The sequence below is a fragment of the Rhizophagus irregularis genome, chromosome 28 (assembly GCF_026210795.1).
Source record: "Rhizophagus irregularis chromosome 28, complete sequence".
NCBI classification, from domain to species: domain Eukaryota; kingdom Fungi; phylum Glomeromycota; class Glomeromycetes; order Glomerales; family Glomeraceae; genus Rhizophagus; species Rhizophagus irregularis.
In genome coordinates, this window is record NC_089456.1 from 1,809,807 (window position 1) to 1,828,147 (window position 18,341).

The window sequence follows — 18,341 nt, forward strand, 5'->3', positions numbered from 1 at the left end:
TCAAAAGGTTGATAACTTTTCATCATGTTTTTATGATGATTTTTCATCATGTTTCATGATAACTTTTCATCATGTTTCATGATGACTTTTCATCATGTTTTATGATAACTTTTCATCATGTTAACATGACGACTTTTCATCATGTTGATCATATTTTTCATCATATTTTATGATGTTTTTCACCATGTGACATGAAATTTTTTCATCATGTGTTGAATAATCTTCATCATGTTTCCTAATATGAAATTAAAAATGTCTTGCCAAACTACTGGTTTTTTGATGTTCAGATTTAGAAAATAAGAAATTTTTTTTTTACAAACTTAGAAATTTACCGATTTTCTGGTATTTTGCCATTACACAAATATATATTACATAAAAAATTTATCACATCACGTTAACAGTATATGAACAAAAGAAAAATAATTCAATAAAAACAATACATATACATAAATATAGGTTGTAAAATTTTTCGTATGGGAAGAGTTCCATCAGGAAATTTGTTTAGGCGTAATTTAGTGTAATATTTCGAAGGTGGTGTAAAATTTCGAAATATTACACTAAAAACGTAATATTACAAAAGTTTACGCTCTTAAATTTGAATAATTATAGTAATTTAAGAATATCTCGCTATCTACTGATCCAATCAAGACGATCTATAGCTCATTGGAATCAGCTCATCAAGACGAATCGAATGGTAGTAAAATCGTATCTTTACGTTCGATAGATGATTTTCTATTAATTTAAAACTTTACTGCATACTATAGAGCGTTCTATCAACTGTAGAAATGCGATTTTACTACCATTCGATCCGTCTTGATGAGCTGATTCCAATGAGCTATAGATCGTCTTGATTGGATCAGTAGATAGCGAGATATTCTTAAATTACTATAATTATTCAAATTTAAGAGCGTAAACTTTTGTAATATTACGTTTTTAGTGTAATATTTCGAAATTTTACACCACCTTCGAAATATTACACTAAATTACGCCTAAACAAATTTCCTGATGTCGTATGGGATATCTTTGATAGAAAATATCTTTTTTGAGATTTTTTGAGTTCGTATGGGAAGAGTTCGTATGGGACTTTTTAATAAAGATTTTCTTTTTGTAGGGTTCGTATGGGATATTTTTAATAAAAATTTTTTTTTTTGAGATTTTCTAAGATTTATATAAAATATTTTTGATAATTTTTTTTTTGAGAGTTTTTTTTGATAATTCCATCAGTAAATTTCGGAGGGGTCAATATTGTACATTAATGTGCAATAAGTTCAATATTGTTCAATATATTGCACAAAATTTTAAATTGCACAAATTTTATGCAATAATGAGCAAAATTTTTTGCAATTTATTGTAAAATATTGTATATGTCATTTTTGCATAAAATTTGCACAAAATATTGCACATATACACATAAGAGAAATATAGCCAATTAAAACTATTTATAACCACTGCGTTCCACTAGTCGATTTTGGTCATGTGACTTCTGGCTAAGTTTTGGCCAAAGTTCGGACTGTGCGAAATTTCGACCAAAATTTTGATATCTTTCCGAAGAATGATTATCATGTATATAATAGATAAGTGATAATCTTTAACAAATTAATTTTTAAATTTTTTTTTATTTAAAACTCTTTCGAAGTTTCACAACGAAACTTTAAAAAAATTATTTTTTATTTTTCTTTTCAAAGTTTCGTTACGAAACTATAAAAAAAATTATTTTTTATTTTATTTTTTTTCTTTAATTTATTTTTATTTAAAACTCTTTCGAAGTTTCACAACAAAACTAAATAAATTATTTTTTTTTCTTTTCAAAGTTTCGTTGCGAAACTATAAAAAAATTATTTTTTATTTATTTTTTTCTTTTAATTTAATGTTTTTCAAAGTTTCGTTTTGAAACTATTATTTATTTTTTATTAAATATTTTTCTTCTATTGTATAGATATTGGCTTTGAAACTTAAAAAAATTTTTTTTCTTATTTTATAGGTTTCACCTTCTGATACTTGGGCCTTGTTAGGTGGTTAAACGCTTCAAAACTTTTTTTTAAAAAGTTTTTTTAAACTTTTAATAATTTTCTTTTTTTTTATTTTGTAAGTTACATCTTCTGATACTTGGTCTTTGTTAGATAAGTTTCGAAGCTTTGCTTTCACTTTGAAACTTTTAAAATATTTTTTTTTAATTTCTTTCTTCTGTTTTTAGGTTTTGGGTTTCGGATCATAGACTTTGGATGAGTAAGTTTTGAAGTGTAAGCTTCAAAACTTTTATTATTCAATATAAATACACTTTTTTAATAATATTTTTTTTTTGTTTATTTGTAGGTATTGGCGTTCTTGGGCTCTTATAGGTGAATTTTGAAGTAAATACTTCGAAATTCTTTTTTTTTTAAATAATTTTTTTAAAAAAATTATATGTTGATTTTTTTTTGTTTTGTAGATATCAACTTCGGTTTTGGGCTTTGATAGATGGTTTTGAAGCAAAAGCTTCGAGTCTTTTTTTAAATTTTTTTTTTATTTAATTAATTTATTTTCTTGGTAGGTTTCAGCTTCAGTTCTTGGACTTTGGATAGGTAAGTTCATTTTGAACACACTTCAAAACTTTATTTTTTTTAAAAAAAAAATTTATTTTTTTTCTATTTTGTAGGTTTCAGCTTCTGTTCTTGAACATTTGATAGGTAAGTTTCATTTCAAAACTTATTGTTTTTTTAAAAAAAATAAAAAAAAATAAATTATTTTTTAATTTTTTTCTTTAATTTACAGGGTTTCAGCTTCCTGGAATATGGGGTAAGTGTGTGGAGGTCAGTTTGTTTAATGTTTACTTTGAAGAAATGTACTAACATTTCATTATTTTGTAGGAAGTGAACCTTCCGAAGTATACTAATGCTTACTACCTATTAAAATATTATCCTAGATGCGATATTTTGGTATGGTTTTTTATTTTTTTATTCTTTTAATACTTTTTATCTTCACAAACAGCTTCTAACGATTCTTTTTTACATTATTCGGTCTCCTTGGATGTGACAATTCGGTAAATTTCAACTTTTGTTCCTTTAATTGTTATTACATGCGCGTTTCGATTTTACTAATTTTCCTTGAATTTTTTATATTTACGGTTGGTATTATTTTGATTTTACTCTTTGGATTTTTTATATTTGCGGTTGGTACTATTTTATTTGATTTCATTTATTGATTTCAGTTAATTTCAATTTTACTAACAATTTTACTTGGTTATTTTTTATATTTTCGCGCGTTTCGATTTTACTATTCTTGGAATTTTTATATTTATGGTTGGGTTTAGATTTTGTCAATTTGCTTAGTGTTAGTGTTAGATTTTAGCCTTAGATTTTAGCGTTAGCTTGTATTTTTAGGTTAGAATACAAATTATGCAATTAAGTAATATCAAATTTGCGCAATTTATAAAGTTATGTTATTAAAGTTGCAAATATTGCACATTTCAATAAAGTTACAATATATTATATAAAAATGTGCAAAATTTTGAACAATTAATTACACATTACTAAATATACAATCATTGTGCATTTTCAGGGTGCGCAAATCAATTTTTTTTATGCAACCTTTTTGTGCATTTACTGCGCATAAAAAATTTCCTGATGACATCAATAGCTGTGAGAACGTTAATGTATACTAATTCAATAAAAAAAAAGTTTCACAATGTTTTTTTGATAATTCATCAAATAACACCGTGAGAATGTTTTTAATGTATAATTCAATAAAAAAAACGTTGTGAGCCATTTTTTTATTGAATTATATATTAAAAAACGTTTTTGCTATGCTTTTAATGAATTATTGAAAAAAACATTGTGAACCTTTTTTTTATTGAATTATATATTAAAAAACGTTCTCGCAACGTTATTTGATGAATTATCAAATTAAAAACAATCTCAAAAAAAAATCTTTATCAAAAATATCCTATATGAATCTTAGAAAATCTCAAAAAAAAAAATTTTTATTTAAAATATCCTATACGAACCCTAGAATCTCTCAAAAAAATGCTTTTCTGTCAAAGACATCCTCCCATATGAACTCTAAGAAAATCTCAAAAAAAAAATCTTTATCAAAAATATCCTATATGAATCTTAGAAAATCTCAAAAAAAAAATTTTTATTTAAAATATCCCATACGAACCCTAGAATCTCTCAAAAAAATGCTTTTCTGTCAAAGACATCCTCCCATATGAACTCTAAGAAAATCTCAAAAAAAAAAATCTTTATCAAAAATATCCTATATGAATCTTAGAAAATCTCAAAAAAAAAATTTTTTATTTAAAATATCCCATACGAACTCAAAAAAAAAACTCTTCTATCAAAGACATCCTCTCATATGAACTCTAAGAAAATCTCAAAAAAAAAAAAAAAATTTTTATTAAAAATATCCCATACGAACCCTACAAAAAGAAAATCTTTATTATTGCCGTTTTCAGAAATGTTGACAATCTGAAATTTTGACCATTTTATACCGAACACACCGAACACACCGTGAACACATACAAAAAATTATGCAAACTTGAAGTATTCATGCATAACTTTATATAAAAACTATTTTTGTCACTTTTTAGATATGAATAAAATTGAAAATATGAAAATTTGTACCGAACACACACCGAACACAAACGAACACACCGAACACACCGAACATTGGCAAATACAAGCAAATACAAGTGAATACATATATGCAAATAATATAATTTTTATACATTTTTTTATGCACACTACCTAAAAATATATTACTAAAGTTTTAATTTTGCTTTTTTTAAAGGAAAATTTGTTTTTTTTTAATTTTAATTGCTGTGTTCGGTGTGTGTTCGGTGTGTTCGATTTATAGAAATGATCGACATTCTAATGTCAACATTTCTGAAAACGGCAATAAAAAGTCCCATACGAACTCTTCCCATACGAAAAATTTTACAACCTATATTTATGTATATGTATTGTTTTTATTGAATTATTTTTCTTTTGTTCATATACTGTTAACGTGATGTGATAAAATTTTTTATGTGATATATATTTGTGTAATGGAAAAATACCAGAAAATCGGTAAATTTCTAAGTTTGTAAAAAAAAAATTTCTTATTTTCTAAATCTGAATATCAAAAAACCAGTAGTTTGGCAAGACATTTTTAATTTCATATTAGGAAACATGATGAAGATTATTCAACACATGATGAAAAAATTTCATGTCACATGGTGAAAAACATCATAAAATATGATGAAAAATATGATCAACATGATGAAAAGTCATCATGTCAACATGATGAAAAGTTATCATAAAACATGATGAAAAGTCATCATGAAACATGATGAAAAATCATCATAAAACATGATAAAAAGTTATCAACCTTTTGACTTAGTACGGCTTGCCATAGTATTGTAACATCTACAGAATTTTTAACTTGTTTAGATTTTTTTTTTATCGATGGTAGCACAAATTTCAGTGACGCAGACAAACGGACTTCGCACGTGATCCAATATGTGATTAACGTACTGTATACTGTATAGTGTAATTCCGGAATTACTCCTTTAACTGTAGCGTAGTTCTACCGTTTTAGTAGTTTAAATCGAAGGGTGAGGTCCTGTCCAGAGTGGATTTTATATCTTACAGGATTGGGATTGGTATCCGAGTATCTTATACTAGAATAGTTCTTCTTTATTTCTTTGTATCTAAATACCTATCAATGTATAGATCTCTGATCACTCCTCTTTATGAAATAAAATAAAATAAATAAATAATGCCGGAATTACCTAGTGAATTTATTTCAGGTTACGCTGGGGTAGTCTATATTTAGTTTAAGTGTATAATGTTTAGTGTTACATAGTTCTTGTGTTCATATTTATTTTTAGATTTGAGTATGGGAATTAGGATCGAGGAATTACTAAATTAGGAAAGGATATTAAAGATCAAAAAAGAGACATTTTGAAAAGTCGATAATTATAAAATATTGAAAAAGATATTTTTGGCATTCTGGCGATGAGAGGAAAAAAGGTTTGTTAAGGGTAAAATTTGAAAAAGTCAAAATTGAAAAACATCAAAAAGAAGAAAAGGTAAAAACAGAACACATTTTTGAACTTAGGATTTATTTTATTTATTTGATGAAAATCATTTGGTCAAAATAAGAAAAAAGGGAAATTCAATACACTTAGAATTTATTTTACGAAAATCATTTTAGTATAAAAAGGGAAAATAGTTGATTAATAAAAAGGGGATTTTTAGAATTCTATTTTTATAATTTTAGTATTATATTATTATTAAACCAAGCATTATATTATATTTGTTGAAATTTTATATTATTAATAAAATACCATTTTTGTCAAGATTGCGGCAACGTGGTTTACTACAGGCGTAGGTCTTACAATAGTCCTTCGCTTCGCTCCGGACAATTATTAATATATTCATCGCTCTATTTGATTCATAGTAAACGAAATCTTGGAAAAGTGACTTATAACTTGTCAGATTGCAAATGTAATAATGGATCCTATAAGCAAATAATGAGATTAGGTAAATTATACTTAGTAAATCTAAAAAAGTTTAGCTTAGAAATAAACCAATATCCAGATATTACAACACTGTATACACAAGGTAATAAGTAAATAAGGTAATTACGATTATATAGAAAAGATGTTACCTATGTATGTAGTGTATAGTGATGTGCACTATACGTTGATTTTGTGATTGTACGACATGATAAACATATTTTTTGTATGTATGTATACTAACCATACGTATGTGTTATGTGTATATATAAATGTATCCAGTGGCGCAGCATGTATTTACGAAGAACCACAACGCGTGAAAGTAAACAGTGGTGACAAATAAGGATTTTACCTACTCAAAAAAACAAAGTCCCTCAGATAAATATAAACAGCGCAAACCTGGTGGGATGTGATGATTGTAATGATTTAGAGGTATGTCACGTGATGGCTAAATTTTGCCGGTGCGGCTAGTAGACAGTTACTGCAGCTGCGCCTTATCATTTGTATTTATGTGCGTTTGGTCTCTTATTTCTTTCATACGTACGTACGTTTTGATTTAATTAGTATCATTTATTTGCCATGTATGTACGTACAGTACACTCAGTGCAACCATACGTACATAGCTAAAGAACACCATACACTACACACAAGGGTCTATACGCTACATGTTTCCTAATTGCCCGGTAATTACTAGGCCGGGAGACGGAAAACGTTGGAATGTCCGAAGCGCTGATGGATGGATCGTAAGTAGCACAGACAACTAAACGTATTACAGAACATACACGGAGTGTACACGACGAAGGTAGGAGCGGACGAGTTGACGAGTGGTAATACTAAAAGGAGTAAAACGAGTTAGCACGACAATAAAAGTGATTGGTGGATTACGTGTGCGGACAGACATACCTTGCATGAAGAGAGTCTAACCGCAAATGTCCTCAGCTAAAGCTTCGGACGAATTAACATTATTATTATGCAGGTCATGAAATTAATTTATGGCGCAAGCGCCATCATGTTTGCATTCTTATTCAATTTTAAAAAGATATACACACAAAAAAATTATTATTATATGCTCAATATATAAAAATAAAATTATAATAAACGCGTAAAAAAAATTTATTTATTACTAAAATGTTTAATGTCATTGTATTTTCATGTCCTACCGCTAAAAATGTTTATTTACAATTTATTACATTCCCAATCATCCTGCTTTTAATTACCGTATGCTTTTTTAAAGACAAAGTCTTCTATATGAAATAATTTGCACGTATAAGGCAAATTTTGCGCGCATAGGGTACGTACGCGCGGATATTAAATTGATGTACGTTGCGCGTACTGCGTTTACATCACTGGATTAGGAAATCATATTTAAAGGATTCCTTCTTTTGTAAAATACAGAAGAGAGCTTCAAATTTAAGGTAAGTAATATTAATATACTGTAATACTCTTCGTATAACAACAAAAAAAATTCACAAGAAAAATAATGTTATTAACAATTTAAAGTATTTTATCTCTTTATTGATAGCCTTAAATAAAAAAAATCAAATAAAACATAATAAATAAAATAATATAGATAGATATAATTTACAACTTTTCGTAGCAAGCTAATAATTGCTTAACTGATGATTAATGGTTAACAACATTTTTGAAATTGTTATATTACATACAATAGATGCTATTTAACTACTAAAACTCTAATTGTTAAAACTATTTTATCATTTAGTTTCAGTTAAATTGGCATCACTACTAATAAAAAAATTTGTTTGATTTAGCATAACTTTGAAAGCAACAGAAAAAATAATGATTAAATTAAATTTACCTTAATGAAAAAACCGAACATGAAGCATAATCTTTATTTGATGATGATATTTTTAAGGTTTTTTCCTTACAAATAGAACAGGTTTTATTGCATCTACATTCAACATATTCTATGGTAATATGGTCTCTACTTTGATTTAAATAAATAGGAGTGTAATTATTATCTCTTGTTAAAACTAAGCTAACGCATTTCGGATCTAAATTATTAGATTGCCGAGCGAATTTTTCTTTAAGATCAATATATGGTTTATTTCGCAATATATCTGAAATATAGGGAAATTGAAATTCAAAGGGAAGTAATTCATAGGTGAGAGAAGTAGGATTATTCGGGATAATAAGCGTGCAAAAAGTAAATTTAGGTAGTCTAACAAAACAATTTGTTTTTGAACAATAAGAAAAAGCATCTAATCTATATTTACTTTCCACATCTAATCGAGTATTGCAAAAATTATGTCCAATAACAAGAGAGTCATTTGAAGAATCCAAATTACTTAATATAGGAATTCCAAAAAAAGGAATGTTTTTTGTCATTAAATCATGTTCAAGTGGTAATTTTATACTACCAAATTCACGTTGATTTAGTGAATCGTATTCCGTTTTTATTAATTCTACACTAGTATCAGAAAGAATGAAACTAAAATCAATATCATAACCAATAATCATTAAACCAACTTTCAATTTATATTTACGACGATGAAATTGAAATTCCTTTTGAATGCCATGGATAATAACACTTGGTTTCCCTTCTTGATCGTAAAAAATTTTACAGTTAAAAAAAATATTTTCTGAATTTCCAGCATCAATGGCAGTTGCAAGGATATCACAATTAGCATCTTTACTTTTTTGAATAATTCTTGATATATGAGATGGCAATTTATTTAATTCAAAATGTCGGCATATTCCAGGTTCAAATAAAAAATAGTCACAATATTCAGTACCTGTATAAAGGATTTTTTTCCCAATTTTTATAAAGGATTCTTTACGTAAATCATCAGGTAGAAATTGAAATATACTAATAGGATTCCTGTATTCTATACACTCCCAATTTTGATAATCTTTCAAAGATTCGATCCAATTTTTTTCATCAAAATTTTCACCATCAGGATGCTTTCCTCCAAGTAATTTTAAGTGATTAAAGTCATAGAATTTTGAAATTTTCTTGGTATTACTATAATTTCCGTCTGCTATTTTTATATTCGCAGTTGCCGTTTTACTTTTGGAATTTCCTGATACCTTTCTGACATTTTCAAAATAAACTCTTCCTCCCAAAATAACTTTAGTTGGAATAAATTGACCATACTCCTTAATAATTTCCTTAAATTCTTCACTAGAGTTTTCAGATTTAATGGCATCATTCACTGCTTTAATGAACTCTTCGGTTGGTTTTAAATTAAAATTCAATGATGCTTTTTCAAATTCCGTATATTCATATACTGACTTGACTACTTCATTAAAAGTTTCATTTTGAAAATATGAAATTCCAACTGATAACCCGTATTTTACAAAACTATTTACATTAATATTATCAGTATTAACAAATAAATTTGTTTTTTTCATCCAATCTTCCTTCGATGTAAATACAAGTTTATCTTTTTTATATATTCCACTATCATTATGTTTTAAAACACAATTCTCCATCGTAAATGCTTTTTTATTAGCTCTCTTAATTCCATCAAAACTCATAGTACATCCATAATCTAATTTACATTTATCATTCAAAATATTACAATCAGGAATTGAATTTTTCTTTAGATATAAGAAAATATCAGTTGAATTATCATTAACTACTTTATCTATGATTTGTTCTAATAGCATTTTTTCTTCATATTCGCATACTACATCACTATATCTATATTCTACTTTATCTAATAGAGATTTTTCTTCATGTTCACGTACTACCCCACTATATTCACTTGCACTCGATACTTTTTTTACTTTTTTTGCAAAAAGTAACGTATTATCAATTATTCTAGATTTTGATTTTTCAAGTTCTTTGCGAATATCTGATAAATTATTTTTTAAATTTAAAAAGCAAAATTTGGAACTTTGTGATGGAAGGTGGCCTAGAGTTTTAATAACTTTTACGCAAATAGCTACTATGTCAGAATCGGAAGGCATTTTTAGAAAAAGTAATATATTTTTTTTTTTGTTTTTTCTATTTTTTTTTATTGATTTTTAATATTAGTACTTAAAAAAAAAAAAAAAAAAAAAAATACTTATTTGTAACATTCAGTGTTTATGTAATCGATTATAAAACATCCGAAAATGGATATTGCTTCGAAACTAAACTCTATAAAGTTTTGTACAACCCTATGATTAATACACTATCACGCTAAAATCGTCATATGCATACTGCAGATCTACGGAGTCGCAACACTTTTTGACCATGTTTTGCAACGATACACAGAATCCACCAACCGAAAAAAGCGATAAATGGATATCATGGAGAACATCACATGATGTGATTTTTTTAATATATGACCAAAATTTTTTTGGATCAAATTTCATAAAATTCTTTTTTGAAAAATGGCAAGTAGTTCTAATACTGATACGGATAAATCAATTCAATGGATTGAGAATGGAATTAAGAATCGTTATCTAATTTATTATGAACGTAGTGAATTTCAAAATCAAGAATTTATAAGTGAGGGAACGTTTTATGTTTTGTATAAAACAAATTGGGGAAGTTTCAATACCGTTGTTACCTTAAAATCTTTTAAAGGTACATTTATTAAGGAGATTGTCAATGAGGTAAATAAGAAGAAAAAAAGTATTATTTGTTATTTGTCAAAAAAAAAACAAAAATAAAGGTAACACATTTTTTTTAGATACAATTGTTAAACGAAATTCATTTACATGCAAATATTATTAAATTTGTTGGTATTACTAAAAGAAAAAGTAAGTAATAAGTTTAGAATATCAAACATCTTGGTGTTTATGATGTATACACTTTTTTTTTTACAAATAATTCCTTTTATCAACTTCGATAAACGTTGGTTGCACGAATATTATTAATAAGTATGTTATCGTATTTCCAGATAATGAATTTAATAATGACTCGGATTATTCGCTTATCCTCGAATATGCGGACGGTGGTACATTGAGAAATTATTTAAAAGAAAATTTCGATAAATTAGATTTGAATATTAAGTTACAATTCGCTATACAAATTTCTGATGCAGTTTCATATTTACATCAAAAAAATATCATTCATTGTGGTTTGGTAAGTATTTTGTTTTAAATTTTTATTCAACTACTAAATATTATTATTGACGTTCATTTTTACTTTTATAAAATTAGAATTCAAAGAATATATTAGTTCATCAGAATAAGGTTAAATTAGCCGATTTTAGTCTTTCACGTAGATTAGATGAAATGTCAAGTCCTGTTAAGGGAGTTATTGAAATGTTACCTTATACCGATCCATTACTTTTTGAAGAACAAAAGGAACGAACAAATAATGAGCAATGTTATAAAGCAAATAAGAAATCGGACGTATATAGTGTTGGTTTGCTTCTATGGGAAATATTATCTGGACGATTACCGTTTGAATCCCGTTCACAAAAATTGATTTTGGAACTTCAAAATAGGAAAAGAGAAAGGCCAGTGCCTAGGATGGCCAATAAATATGTTGATATTTATACAGGTAACATATTATTTATTTTTTAAAAGTTGTTAATATTTATTTTTTTTTTAGTTTATTATAATATTGATATTCTTTAATTTAAAATAATATAGGTTGTTTGCAGAGTAATCCAAACGATAGACCAAATATTCGTGAAGTACTTTCAGACCTAAAATCACTAGAGATTTTACCGATGGAAATGGATGAAAACTCATTTGATTTAGATAATTATGAAGTACTTATTGATAGGATGTACGAAAAATTTCTTCAAGAAGGGGGTATTAATAAAGATAACTTTAACCTGTTAATTAATCAATATATTACATCAAATAACAACAATGAAAATGAAATATTAAAATATTTATCAGATAATATTGATAAACAGGAAAATATTATTCTCCTAGGAGAATTTTTCCGACAAGGAATAGGAACTGAAAAAGATGAAATTAAAGCATTTGAATTATATAAAGCAGCAGCTGAAAATGGCAATATTAAGTCAATATATCAACTTGGAGAATACTATTTTTATGGAATAGGAACTAAAAAAAATGTAATTAAAGCAGTTGAAATGTATAAAGAAGCAGCTGGAAGAGGTGACGTCAATGCAATAAATGATCTTGGATATTGTTACCAACATGGAATTGGAACTGAAAAAGATGAAATTAATGCATTTGAATTATATAAAATAGCAGCTGAAAAAGGTGATATTACTTCAATGAATAATCTTGGGGAATGTTATCAACGTGGAATTGGGACCATGAAAGATGAGATAAAAGCGTTTGAATTATATAAGGAATTAGCTGAAGAAGGCCATACATATTCAATATATGATCTTGGGTATTGTTATCAACATGGAATAGGAACTGAAAAAAATGAAACCAAAGCACTTGAATTATATAAAGTAGTTGAAAAAGAAATGGATAATATTGGGAAAAGCTATCAACATGAAATTAAGACCGAAAAAGACGAAATTAAAGCATTTGAATTATTTAAAAAAGCAGCTGAAAAGGGTCATATTGCTTCAATATATCAACTTGGTGAATGTCATTATTATGGTATCGGAACCGGAAAAAATGAGAAGAAAGCATTTGAATTGTATAAAAAAGGAAACGAAAAAGATCATACTAATTCGATATTTATGCTTGGACATTGTTATCAATATGGAATAGGGACTAGAATGACGAGTGAGATTATGGCCTTTGAATACTACAAAATAGCAGCTGAAAAAGGTCACGTCAGTTCAATAAGTAATCTTGGATATTGTTATCAATTTGGAATAGGAACCAAAAAAAATGAAATTAAAGCATTGGAATTATATAAAAAAGCGGCTGAAAGAGGTAATGAACAACATACTCAAATAACTTATAGCTTCAGTAATGTGATCTTTAATTATAATGAAATGTTCAATCAGCCGTCATTATGTACTTCAAAGAAAAATACTGCGGAAAATAACGATAATTTCATGGACTTAAATTATGAAGGGATATCCGGTCAATCGTCATCACGTACTTTGAAGAATATTACTAGTGAACAAATCATTAAACAATTTAAACTGAATCATGGAATAATTTTAACTGAAGAAAATATACGGCCAAGTATACGAGCTATTATCGTTGAAGATGGAGTATTGAAAATGAATTTATATACAGGGCAACCTTTAATATACAAGTGTATTAATTATAATGATCATAATGAGGGCAAGCCATTGGATATGTGCATCAATTTTCCAATTGCCAAAATTATTTATAATGGGGATTTGGTTAATTCTTTTGGGTATTATGACGAATCAACATATGGCCATTTTCTTGCAAGAAAATTTTTGGCTGGCGGACAATTATTTATCAAAGATTTTAATTTAGCCACTTCTGCACAAATTAATATTTTAAAATTTTATTTATTCTTTATATATAATTCAGCTAAATGTTCTGCGAAAATACAATTTAATAATTTATTCGACTTGGATCTTTTACCAAAAATAATAACGATGGATGGAGAAGAGCTAAATACTCACAAAAAATTAACCAAGTGGATGGATGACTTGTATCAGAAGAAAACAGCTACTATAATTTCTTACAATAATCTCATCCCAATTAATCAATTAAGATACAGTACATTATCAATAGATAACCTTGAATCATTTAACGAAAAACAACCTGGAGTTGCTAATTTTAAAGAAAGGTTAACTTTAGAAGAGTGGATTGGAGATGAAGTCTATGATAATCTAGTAAGCTGGACCGAAGATTTTCAACTTTTTCAAGGATTAATAATAAATGGAGATTACGAAATAACAATTAGCAAGGAAATTGCCGTAAATTTTATTGAAGTTCCTGAAGTCAATTTAAGTGAAAAAGTTTATTCGAAGAAAATTAAGCCATCAACAAATATGGAAGTGATTTTGATCTCCAATAATATTTTTTCGATTAAAGATTTAAGTACTTTTCCGTTTATTAAAAGTAATACAAAGGAATATGAGGATTATGCTCATATTCTATTAAAATGTGAGCGATATGAAATCCTCTTAGATGAGAATCATATTAAACCCACAAAAGAATTTGAACAATTAATAGAAAATGCACTTAATAGTATGAGGCCATTAGAAGCTCTACAAAATATCTTCAATGAATATGGTCATTTATTTCCTCAAAAAATTATCTTGGGAAGGTCTCTTAAAAATATTTTATCAGAAAAAAGTACTTTTAAAAATCCAGATATGATACCCACGACATCCTATGATACTGATATCGACATGATTAACGTTAATTCAGAATTAAAAATTTCAGATATTTCAAATCTTTCATATTTGTTGACACAAGAAGGAGAAGTTGTTGAAAAGAATGATATACATAATTGGATTAATGCGAATAATAATTTGGAAGTTATTGAATTTGATAATATTATTCCATTATATAAAATTTTAAAAGTAGAACAACAAAGAAAAATAGATGATATATTAAAAAATGATCATAGAATTATAATGACAGGCATTACTGATTTGAAAGATTTAGATAATAAAAATGCCGTGCATTACAAACGCATAAATTTAAATCCGCAATCATTATTGGAAGATGAGGATTATGAAGTATTTGGATCAATAATTTCAGGAGATAATACGGTATTTGCTTATGTTAATTTTGGATTATATGACATTAATGGATTCTATGCAATAATAAAAAAATTGGAAGGAACGAATGTTGATATAACAAAGTGTGATGTTTTATGGATGATCGTTGGAAATCCATCAAAACTGTTAGTTCTTAGTCCAAAGAATCGAGAACTTCAAGTTGGTTGCATTAAAAAGTCTATTACAATACAATTCGATAAATCAAACTATTGCATAAAATCACCTTTTCCATTATCTCATGGATATACTATTTCCGTTTATGCATATTACTCCTCAACAAATTATGAGCCTATTAATATTAAACTATTCGAATGGAATAAAGAGTATATCAATTTTCAAATAAAATATAATAAATCAAATATAATTACTTTCAGTGATACTCAACTTGATGAAGAAATAGATTTACATATTTGTTTTCTGTCTACAATTGATAAAAATTTGAAGATTGATTATGAAATAATAGAATTTCCTTTAGATTTAGTCGGATATACTTTAAGCAAAGAAAATTTTAATGGTAAATTACCGAGTGAAATTGCAAGTGACAGTGTCATTGAAATGAACAATGACATTGAAATGGACATGAAGTATGTTAACTTTATATAATACTTTCTTTGTATTAATTATTAATATTTACAAATATATATTTTTAGTTATGAATTATCGAATGAATTTACAGCTACAAGAGACAGTGACATTGAAATGGATATAAAGTATGTTGATTTTATATAATACTTTTTTTTTGTATTAATTATTAATATTTACAATTTGTTATATATATATATTTTTAGTTATGAATTATCGAGTGAAATTGAATCTACAGCTACAAATGACAGTGACATTGAAATGGACAAGTATGTAATTTTATATGATACTTTCTTTGTATTAATTACTAGTATTTAGTATTTACAATTTGTTATATATATTTATATATTTTAGTAATGATCAATTAACAATTGGAACATCACATCGAACGAATATAAATAAGTATGATTCTCAGGTACCTCGTAAAAAGTCGAATAGTAATATTAATACAAAAGGTATTTGTTTTTTTAATATTATGCAATTATTTAGTTAGTTTATTCTATTTGCGCTTTAATTTATATTTGTATTTGAAAAAAAATTCTATATTAATTAAATTATTTTTTATCCTTTATTTCCTTAAGAAAAAGGACGCTACAGTACTTCAGAACTTATTGAAGTCCTAACCTTTATTAATGATAACTTTGATTTATGGAATGCAAGTCCTCCTATTGCTTGCAGTAAAGCAATTGAAGCAACTAATATTAATCGAGATAGTACATCAGTTTATAAAAAAATTCATTCTTTGATTAGAAACGTAAGTGAATATTTTGAAACTGGTAAAAAGTCATCACCTAATGCTATGATTTGGAAAGAGAAAAAAATTTATGATCTGGTAGAGAAAATTTGGAAAAATAAGAAAAGCGAGGGTGATAATGAAATTAATTTTGAAAAATATTATGATAATAAAACTAAAATTAGAAAGAAAGTTGAAGAAGAAATCGACATAAAAACTGAAATGACTGATGAAGTAATTCAGAATTTCATAGACCAAGTAAGAAAGGAAAGTGAAGAAAAAATTGTTGAAAAGAGGAAAATGGAAGAAAAAATTATAGCCAAAGAAAAAATTATTAAAATAAAGGAAATGGAAGTAGAAATTATCCAAATGGTTAGAAATATTAATAATAAATATAAACAATTAAAAGAAATTCAATGACGGAAGTTACAACCAACCTTTCGTCACGGGCATTTCAATGATCTAGTTTGCAGAAGTTGTCTTAGGTAGATGGCTAGGATTTCACCTTATTTATCTAATATAGTATTTACTGATTGATTCAATTTTTATAAGTTTTATCAGTTATTTTTTTTTATAAATTATTAAATTATATACTCACGTCTTTTGTAAGAAAAATTATAACATGTATAAGTTTTTTTTTTAATTACGATAAGACAATAAACAAATTTAGCAACACTATATAATAATCTTGTGAAAAAATTCCTTGTTTCTAATTTTTTGAAAGGATCCCTTCATCAAAGAAGTAAGTAGTATTTAACAATTTTTTTAATTTTTTTTATTACAGATTGACAGAATTATTAAAGAGAAATGAAAAGTGGTCAAACTCTGATAAAAATTCGGCGGTAAAAATATTGGTTTTTATTGTAATTTAGTTGGAAAATTCATTTCAAAATCGAACATGAGCAAATAAAATAATATGCATCTTTCTTTTATAATAAATCCTCAAAATGATATTAATAACGACCTTCTTAAGAAGATATCATCTTTTTAAATCATATAGTGAGTCGAAAAATGTCCCAACTGCCCGTTGCTTTACGCTATATTAAGTAATACCAGCTCTGAGATGCTGCGGTAAATTACATCATAATGTGTATACGGACCTAAAATAAATGCAAGCTATAAAGAAATAAGCATAAAATTCGTTTACCATAAAATGAAATAAAAAAATTGCATTTCGTGGATTGGTTATGACTAGAGAGCGCAGAGTGTTACAGAAGGGAGTATGGTCGGTATTACAAAAAGGAGTACGGTCTGGTCGGCGTGTTTTGAGTAGCGTGCTACGGAAAGTCGATGAGTAGAGTATGGACCCCTATTTATTTATTTATTTATTTTATTTTATGTGAAGTTGGCAAGGTAAACAAAAAGACATGAACGATATAAAAAGTCTAACATAGAACCTGTCATCCATCGAGGCCAAAGCGAGTATGGACCCCTATGTGACAGTTTACTTGAGTTAAATAACACGACGGGCCAAACACGTGATTTTAAGTGGGCCGAGATGCTATTCATCACCTGAACCCAATTTTATTACATCACGTGACACGTATAAATATCTAATTGGCCGATAATACGCTACGCTTCGGATAATTAAAGCTTATGCTGGAGCGCGTATAGACTTTTTTATTTTTAAACTTATTTAAGAAGTTTCTTTTAATACAATATCATGTACTCTATTTGCCAATCATTTGGAGGTATGATATTAAAGTCAAATAACTAATAATAAATCAAATATAATTACTTCCAATGGAACTAATTCAGAGATCCCACATTTGGTTTTTCTTTGACTAAAGTGATCTGCTAAAAATTAGCTTAATTTAATGTTTTAAGCGATTTGATCTATAAATTAATACAATCAATAAAATTAATATTAATAATGAACCAGTTCTCACTTTAAAATGAACAACCAAATTATCCTAAATGTCGAAAGGGGAAATAACACGAAGATAGAGGCTATTGAACATCATGAAGTGTGTCTTGCAAGTAAACG

General features: G+C 26.9%; 3 protein-coding genes across 3 annotated transcripts; 2 read left to right on the top strand and 1 right to left on the bottom strand.

The window, feature by feature from the left end:
- Positions 1 to 1,867: 1,867 nt before the first annotated feature.
- On the top strand, positions 1,868 to 3,340 carry OCT59_019035 (uncharacterized protein; the record flags this gene model as incomplete). Its single annotated transcript, XM_066135769.1, has 8 exons — positions 1,868 to 1,879; positions 2,216 to 2,226; positions 2,314 to 2,339; positions 2,531 to 2,561; positions 2,636 to 2,647; positions 2,760 to 2,775; positions 2,847 to 2,915; positions 3,290 to 3,340. The coding sequence occupies 8 exons, from the start codon at positions 1,868 to 1,870 to the stop codon at positions 3,338 to 3,340; spliced, it is 228 nt and encodes a 75-aa protein (XP_066005028.1).
- Positions 3,341 to 8,190: 4,850 nt separating this feature from the next.
- Positions 8,191 to 10,411, bottom strand: OCT59_019036 (uncharacterized protein; the record flags this gene model as incomplete). Its single annotated transcript, XM_066135770.1, has 2 exons — positions 8,191 to 8,218; positions 8,295 to 10,411. 2 exons carry the CDS (start codon positions 10,409 to 10,411, stop codon positions 8,191 to 8,193), a joined length of 2,145 nt encoding a protein of 714 aa, XP_066005029.1.
- Positions 10,412 to 10,819: 408 nt separating this feature from the next.
- Positions 10,820 to 16,774, top strand: OCT59_019037 (uncharacterized protein; the record flags this gene model as incomplete). Its single annotated transcript, XM_025316299.2, has 9 exons — positions 10,820 to 11,044; positions 11,122 to 11,191; positions 11,332 to 11,516; positions 11,594 to 11,939; positions 12,032 to 15,623; positions 15,690 to 15,749; positions 15,828 to 15,890; positions 15,976 to 16,076; positions 16,203 to 16,774. 9 exons carry the CDS (start codon positions 10,820 to 10,822, stop codon positions 16,772 to 16,774), a joined length of 5,214 nt encoding a protein of 1,737 aa, XP_025180778.2.
- Between the last annotated feature and the right edge of the window lie 1,567 nt (positions 16,775 to 18,341).